This window comes from Halyomorpha halys, unplaced genomic scaffold (genome assembly GCF_000696795.3).
Source record: "Halyomorpha halys isolate HHAL.00 unplaced genomic scaffold, Hhal_1.1 Scaffold1242.1, whole genome shotgun sequence".
NCBI lineage: Eukaryota > Metazoa > Arthropoda > Insecta > Hemiptera > Pentatomidae > Halyomorpha > Halyomorpha halys.
The window spans coordinates 123,191-132,196 of NW_027111800.1; the positions used below are offsets into that span (position 1 = coordinate 123,191).

A 9,006-nucleotide genomic window follows, 5' to 3' on the forward strand; every position below is an offset into this window, starting at 1 on the left:
TGGCATGCAGGGATTATTAATTATAAAGTAAAGTCCTCGTTACATGTTTTATATTTACAATTATATATACATTATCAAGAATACTATTATGAGAGAGCATGGTAAACTTATATCCTTATACTTTAATTATAAGAGAATGAATTGAGAAGTACCAATTGGGATCTTTGACATTTATACTGACTCTAAGTTATTAATTCTACTACTGTCATTCTAATTAAATCAGAAAAGGTCTTACTTGTTTCGGTACATCGGTCGGTTTGGCGGTTGTCGCGGAAGAGCGTCCATATTCGCCTCCTGGCTGCCACTCTCTCTTCCTTCGGCCTGTCTTCAAGTGTTCATCTCTCCCAGACTGTCCTCTCTCAGATTCCCTCCAGCTGTCTTCAACTCCGGGCTCCTTCGAACTGTCTTCAACAGTGTTCCTCTTGCCCTTTTTGTTCATTTTCTCCCCTCTCCTTCTGACTCCTCCTTCTTTTGATTTCTGTCCTCTGATTGGTTCCTCTATTTTCAGAGGGGGTGAGAAGGTCCAATGACCATCGACGAAAGTCGGTCTTTTTCCTACCTTTCATCTTTAAAAGTTTTTTCTTTGAAGAAAGCCGGCTTCTGGCGGCTTATTGTATTTTTCCCGAGGTTTTTAGAGAGGCCCCGTGTGAGATAAGGGGTGTTTATTTGTTTTCAATTACGGCGGCTATTTCTCTGTACTTTCTAATGTCAAAACTGGCCACGTGCAAGATAAGGGTTGTTTGTTTGTTTAACTCTTCTTACAAGGTCAACCGTTTACAGAGGGTGCATACCCTCTGTTATCTATACCTCTGTACATTTCTTTAGATCTGTAGCCGACGGATATTTGCATAGGTCCGGCGGTATCTTTGGCATGCCGACAAAAGAAATTATTTTAAGTTAAAAAACTCCAGCTGGTGCCTCTCATACATATCAATAGATAACTGAGGGTATGCACCCTCTGGGAACAGTAGACGGTGTAGGCAGAGATAAACAAGCAAACAGCCCTTATCTTGCACGTGGCCAATTTAGACATCTCGGGGAAAGTATTGCGGGTGGCAAAGAGAAATAGCCGCCGTAATTGAAAACAAATAAACACCTCTTATCTCACACGGGGCCTTTCTAAAAACCTCGGGAAAATACAGTAAGCCGCCAGAAGCCGGCTTTCTTCAAAGAAGAAACTTTTAAAGATAAAAGGTAGGAAAAAGACCGACTTTCATCGAAGGTCATTGGACCTTCTCACCTCCTCTAAAAATAGAGGAACCAATCAAAGGACAGAAATCAAAAGAAGGAGGAGTCAGAAGGAGAGGGGAGAAAATGAACAAAAAGGGCAGGAGGAACGGAATTGGTGACAGGACACAGTTTTCGACAGTCTGCCAACACAAGACATTCAACTTTGACATCGAAAGCTAGTTCAGTGTCCGTTTCCCAGTGCCCGTCCGCATTGGCCGTTCAGAAGCGCTCGCCCGGTGGACCGTCAGCAGTGCCCTTCCGCTGAGCCCGCAACCAGCCCTGCGCCGCTTAATTCACCTATAAACATGGTTCTCTCCGCTCTTTGGAGCCCTTCAGTACTAAGTAACTCCGAAGACGATTTGATGACTGTATATGATGACCCTCCTGCTGACCAACGATTACTTAAACGTAATCGATCGGATGGCGATGGAGATAATAGTGGTAATAGTTCATGGCAAAAAGTGCCGAAGAAGCAATCCTTTAGGAGCAGGGAACAACCTTTCTCCCACACCAAGATATCAGGAAAGTTTAGGGGTGTCAATACTGACCAGGATCTGGATACAAGATCCCTCACTGCTCCTCGAACTGCCACTTCAGCACCAAAGAGGCCGCCACCTATAATTATATCACCGGCCGTCTCACAGACATCAGTTAAGAAGATGCTCCTTAGCATTAATATAAAGCAGTTCTGGACCAATTCCTCACTGAACCAGACACGAATATACTTACAGACAGCCACTGACCACAAAGCCACTATAGAACTACTGAACCTTCACAAGGAGGTGCAGTATCACACCTTTGCACCCCGGGGGACGAAGCGGTCCAGAAAATTTATCCTCTGTGGATTTGAAGTAGATCATCCCATTGAGGACATTATTGAAAAACTACGCCGCCAACTTCCAGGTTTCAAAATGGCCCGCCGGCTCACCAGGATCCATGAAGATGGACTTAGGTATAATACTGACCTTATACAAGTTATAACTGACCACACGGTCAACCTCACCACCTTCCAATCGATCCCAGTCATCGATTATGTGCGCTACAGGGTTAGCATTTTCAAAGATGATGGATGCCCTGCGCAGTGTAGAAAGTATCTCCGGTATGGTCACACCATGGCTTACTGCGGCAGGCCGAGTGTATGCCCACAGTGTGGGGGCCCTCACTTGCTCAACGAGTGCTCAGCGAGGGGACCACCTCAATGCGCATTGTGTGATGGCAAGGTTAGCTACACAGCCACTTCCAAAGAGTGTCCCATTCGACAGGAGCTCCTCAAGAAAAGCCGGGACATGAGGGAACAGGCTCAACAAGTACCAGTAATCACACCTGCGCCACTCAGGATGCCCAGTAAACTGCTAAGAAATGGGTTATCCTACTCAGAATTAATGGGAGGATCCCCACCCACGACATCACATCAGGAACGCCCACCACAGCCTCAGCCTGCCTCGATGATTGCCACATCTCCCACCAACAATGCAATCGAACAACTGTGCTCACGCATGGACCAGATGCTGAGTATGGTAACCAGGCTTATTGACATGATGGGAAGAATAATGGACGGTCAACATGCCTAATCACCTTGTTGTGAATTATAATATCAGAGGCCTCTCATCAAAACAGGCTGAGATTGAGATTCTTCTATAGGAACATAGACCAGCTGTGGTGGCTCTGACGGACACGATGCTCTCTGCCTCGTCCTGGATATATTTTCATGGGTATACCACATACCGAGAGGATTGTTCACCCGGAGCCCATGAAGGTGTCTTGATCCTGGTCAGAAAGGATATCCCGTCGAGGATTATTCCTAACCCAGTGGAACCTACTACCGGAACACACATAGTCACGGTAGACGTGCGTCTGAAACACTGCTACACATTTAGCTGTATTTATAGACGACCGCGGGCTGTGCTCACCTCCATCAAACTGTTGTTGCAATATGCCCAAGCGACGAGTCGATATGTTGTACTTGGGTACCTCAACGCCCAGCACACCGCTTGGTTATGTAGCAGTAGCAATCCACTGGGCACATACATCTCTAAGACCAGGCTTGCCCTTTTTCACCCAGGGGTTCATACATTCCGACATGGTAGGACCCGCTCTACATGGACTTCAACGATTGACCTACTCCTGACCAGATACGCCCATATAGTCACGGATTGCAATCCACTCCGTTATCAGATCACAGGTCCGTGACTTACACATTTGAAGGCACTCCTGCAAGACCTCCAGCGAGTAAATACCTCTTTCAAAAAGCGGACTGGACAGGATATAGGTCATGCGATGAAGTGATGATACCTTTGATAGCTCCATGTCGTACGCCAGATGAGGTGGACGAGGCAGTGGAGCTTCTCACATCGACCATCCAGGATGCAGCAGACATGATCATCCCGAAGTTCTCACCTCTTCCCAATTATATCAGGAAGCCTCCGAAGCATATTATTGCCCTCATTGATCAGCGCAACAACCTCCGCAACATCTACGTAAGGACCCATGATTGCAGATTAAAGTCGGCCATTAATGCAATGACCCGCCAGATACTGAATCTCATGAGTGCCTGGAAGACCTCTCTCTGGCATGAACAGCTTAGAAGAACTCATGACGACCACCGGAAATTCTGGAAGCTGGTTCGAACTCACGTGACCAAAGGGAGAATGGTTCACCTAACCAAAGGTGGCAATCCCATGAGACCCAACGAACAGGAAGATTTTTTGGCCTCCAGCTACGCTGCTCGGGATGCTGAGCGGACGATCAATGCTCCCACACCAAAACCTGGCAGTCCACTGAGTCCCAACGATGCGGTAATCTTCACCACCTATCGTCAGCTGGAATCGGCTCTACGCCGCACCAAAGGTAATAAAGCGTCAGGCAGTGATGGAATCCCTTACGTACTGATGAAGATGCTCCCAACGAAAGGTAAGGCTTTTCTCCTGAACATCTATAACTCCTGCCTGCGCCTATCATACTTCCCCACGGCCTGGAAGCAAGCAATAGTGGTGCCACTTCTTAAGCCGGGGAAGAAAGGGGGACCTACCGGAGCATTATCGCCCAATCAGCCTCCTCCCACACATGAGCAAAATCTTTTAGAGACTCGTCCACCAACATCTCATGGACCATTGCTTAGCTGAGACCATCATACCACCAGAACAGACTGGCTTTCTGCGGGGTGTCTCCTGTGATCATCATCTCGCAAAGCTCCAGGCGTTCACCATCGAGCAGATGAGGAAAAATCGAGCAACGACCTTCATTTCCCCGGACTGCAGTCAGGCATTTGAGAGTGTCTCACACCCGCTCCTGCTCCATAGGCTGGAGAAATTCAGATTTCCTGCCACCCTCTGCCGACTGCTAAGAAGTTACCTTACTGGCAGATCGTTCGTGGTACCTCTCTCCTCCAGCCCCCACCACGTGCGAAGTACCTCAGGGCTTAGTTCTGGGACCGTTGCTGTTTGTAATCTTCACGGCGCCGATTGTGTCTTTACAACATAAGGAAGCAGTGGTTGCAGCCTACGCTGATGACATAGGGGTCTACGCCTCCAGCGCCAGCCCTAAACGGGCACTCGCCCTTGCCCAGGAAGCTTCTGCCACCATAGTGGACGCCCTGAAGAAAGATGGCATAAGGGTGAACCCGGCTAAGACAGACGCAATAGTTATGTCTTTTCAGAAAGGTAAAAAGTTTAGCCTGCCCCAGAGATTTGTAGTTGACCAACAGGGCCGGAAAATCTCTAACTCCATCCTCTACCTTGGCGTGACACTTGACTGTCATCTCACTTCCTCTCATCACGCCAAGGAGAGACTCAACAAGATAGCCCGCCTCAAATCCTATAGGCCGCACCACTTGCTCAAATCTCCTCAACTCTCGTTACGCCTGAAACTCTAAATTTTTCAAATCAGTGATAAGACCCACATTGCTCCACGGTGCCCCACTCAAGAGACACCTCTTCAAGACAACACTCACACGATTACAGGGCTTCCAAGGATCTATACTCCGTAAGATAGTCCGGGGAACCACGCTCCAGAGGGCCAAGAACAGTATTATCCTAGAAGAGCTCCAACTCCCCTCTCTGCCGGAGTTTATAGGCCGACGACACATAAAATCCTTTGCCGGGTTGAAGGCCTGCTGTAACATACTTTTTAGAGAAATCGCCCCTCCACCAAGACCCGGGAGGTGGCAGAGCACTGTTCCCTTAGTCGACGTCCTCGACGAGGGAAGGGCTTCAGACTCTTAAAGTCTGAAGTCTAAATTTTTTCATCAGACCACCAGCGGAACGGTCCCTCCCCGCTCCAATAATCTACTCACGTAAACCGATCATGACATGATTAATTTAGACGTTCATCTACCTTATAATGCTTAAAGGCAATCAAAGGTTTCACTAAAGCCAGCTGTACATATGGCTCACCTCACCATATGTACACATATGAAACAAATTTAAATTTTAGGAGGGTACGAAAAAAAAAAGAATTGGAGACGGTTTGAGGGAGTCAGGAGTTGAAGACAGTTTGAGGGAGTCCGGAGTGGAAGACAGTTTGAGGGAGTCCGGAGTTGAGGACAGTTTGAGAGAGTCTGGAGTTGAGAACAGTTTGAGGGAGTCCGGAATTGAAGACAGTTTTGAGGGAGACAGTTTGAGGAGGTCTGAGAGAGGAGGAAGACAGTCTGGAAGATCAGCGGCAGCCGGGAGGCGAACATGAACGCTCTTCCGCGATAACCGCCGAGCCGACCGATGTACCGAAACAAGTAAGATCTTTTCTGATGTAATTAGAATGGCAGTAGTAGAATTAATAACTTAGAGTCAGTATAAATATCAAAGATCCCAATTGGTACTTCTCAATTCATTATCTTATAATTAAAGTATAAGGATACAAGTCCACCATGCTCTCTCATATTAGTATTCTTGATAATGTATATATTAATTGTCAATATAAAACATGTAACGAGGACTTTACTTTATAATTAATAATCCCTGCATGCCACCTCATATATAATAGCATAGTAAATTGGTGAACACGATACCGTTGGAAAGGAACTCCAATCATTAATTATGATGTTCATATCTAGCATACCATGGCTAGGGGGTCCAGATGGTGTCTAGTGTATATAAAGTGTTGTTGGAGGGGTAAATCAGTTTTACGAGATATTATAGAACAACAATAAATTTCTTTCAGTTGTAAGTAGTTAAAATTAGTACAAGTAGTAAGGTTCTTTCGTTAATAGTATCTTCAATACATTTTATGTTCTTAGATATGACTTAAGTAAATATTGTCCCAGTTCGTGTTATATATTAATGAAAAACCTGGTATTCTTCAAGATCTGAAGATTATGACATCGAAAAACAAACAATATAATTTACCGTGAACGGATCAATAATCATGATTTGAGATCAGGAACTGTAGAACCATAAATTATTGCATTATTTATCAGCCTCAAACACTTATGTATTCTATTTTAGAGGTATTATGAAGACAGTGAAGATGATGAAGACAACCCGGGTTTCATTGATGAAATGCTAAATATTCTTGGAGAGGTAAATTAGTTTTATCAGATATAATAGAGCAAGAATAAATTTCGTTTTATTTTAAGTAGTTAAAATTAATACTAGTAGTAAGATTCTTTCCTTAGTAGTTCCTCAACTACATCGTATGTGCTTACAAAAGTTCGGCAAGTACTTTTCCAAATCAAGTGATGTATTAATGGAGACTATGGTAGTCTTCTATATGTATTTAATAAAATCTAACAACTAAATAATATAACGTTCTATAAACGAATAAATTATCAAGATTTGTAGTAGTAATGCATCATGTTGTAAATTATAATTATACTTTTATTTTTGTATAATAATGCTGAAATAGAATTCAGTGGCGTGTTAGGGAGAATGGATACAACGAAAACTACAATGATGACATGGATGACCAGCGAACAATTATTGAAGGGGTACTTTAGTTTTATCAAATATTATAGTGGAAGAATAAATATCGTTTTTCTAATTAGTCAAAATTTCCCTTGTAAGGGTCTTTCCTTAGTTGTATCTTCATTACTTCTTATTTGTTAAGACATTATTATATCAACTAATTCCAATTGGAATGATTTATTAATCGATAAGCTGGCAGTCCTCTATATGTATTTTATAAAATCAAGCAACTAAAAAATATACATTTAAATTGACACACCAATAATAAAGATCTAAGATCTGGACCACCAGAGCCATATATATTTTCATTATATATCTAACTTTAAGATTTCAGTAATACATAAGAGATTTATTTTAAATTAACTTTTTCTCTCATTGTAATTTTACTTTTTATTTTTAGATCTATAATAATGCATTCTATTTCAGTGGCATGAAAGGGAGAATGGATACAACAGATTCAACAATGATGTTATAGATGCCCTGCGAAGAATTATTGAAAGAAATATTTTTTCAAATATTATAGGGTAACAATAAATAGTGTTGGTTCCTAATTAGGCAATATTTCCTTGGAAGCGTATTTTCTTTGTATTATCTTCATTACTTCTTATTTTCTAAGAAATTAGTTTAACAAGAACTTTTGCAATATTAATGATTTATTATTCGAAACCTGATAGTCCTCTAGATGAATTTTATAAAATCAAACATCTAAAAAATATTCATTTATATTTACTCATCAATAATCAAAATTTGAGATCTCGTCTATATATTGTTCCATTATTTATGAATCTAAAAGATTTCCGTACATCAGTAATTTATTTTCAATTAACTTTTTTTCTCTATGTAATGATACATTTATTTTAGATGTACAATAATGCATTCTATTTCAGTGGCATCGAAGGGAGAAATACAACCTGAATGATGTCAGAGATGAGCTGCGGAGAATTATTGAAAGGGTTAATTAATTTTACCTAGACTTAGATAGAACAAGACTAAATATCCTTCTTTCTAATTAGTTAAAATTTCTTTTTTCTTTGTAGCTATTTGAAAGTACTTTTCTAATTAAAATGATCTATCAAACGACTACGTGGTAGTAATCTGCTTTATTTCATAAAATTGAAATACTATACAATATAATTTAACATTAACACAATAATAATTAAGATTTGAGATCTGGACCAGCAGAAGCATGAAATACTCCATTATTTACCAATCTCAAACATTTCTTTGTTCTATTTCAGAGGAATCGTGAAGGGATTAGAGACAACGGAAACCACAATTGATATTGCTATTGAAGAGGTAAATTAATTTTATCTGAACATTTTGTAGAGTAAATTTCTATAAATAAATGAGTAAATTTCGAAAATTATTTAAAATTTATCTTGTAAAGGTCTTTCTATAGTATCTTTATTGCTTCTTGTGCATACACGCATAATAAGCACATTTATGGGCATATAAATTGGATTAACAAGTTCTTTTCCAACTTGATTGATATAATAATTACCACGATGGTATTCTTCGAGAATTACTTCGAAAAATCAATTAACTATTCAATTTAATTTCACATTAAATATTGTCAAGGTTGCGGTCAAAAAAAGAACAAATTGTTTAGTACTACATACATTAGTATATTACACAAATACATTAGTACTATACAACTATTTTAATGTCCGACGTTTCGCCCCACTTTGCAGGGCTGTTCAAAGCGAAAGGTTGAACAGCCTCAACCTTTCGCTTTCGCTTTGAACAGCCCTGATGAAGCCCTGCAAAGTGGAGCGAAACGTCGGACATTAAAATAGTTCTAAGCTATTTGTTCTTTTTTTGACCGCACCCCTGACCATCTTCTTATATTTAAATTTTTACGGTCAACTATATATATATA

At 41.4% G+C, this 9,006-nt stretch overlaps 1 protein-coding gene across 1 annotated transcript in view; it reads left to right on the forward strand.

Annotated features, from left to right (window-relative positions):
- Positions 1-6,647: 6,647 nt before the first annotated feature.
- The window catches only part of LOC106688955 (uncharacterized), a 9,685-nt gene continuing 7,326 nt past the window's right edge, over positions 6,648-9,006 (forward strand). Inside the window, exons 1-3 of the mRNA XM_067049784.1 lie at positions 6,648-6,743; positions 7,554-7,651; positions 8,366-8,423. Of these exons, the coding sequence (XP_066905885.1) occupies positions 6,723-6,743; positions 7,554-7,651; positions 8,366-8,423 (177 nt within the window). The 5' untranslated portion in view covers positions 6,648-6,722. The remainder of the gene's footprint in view (positions 6,744-7,553; positions 7,652-8,365; positions 8,424-9,006) is intronic.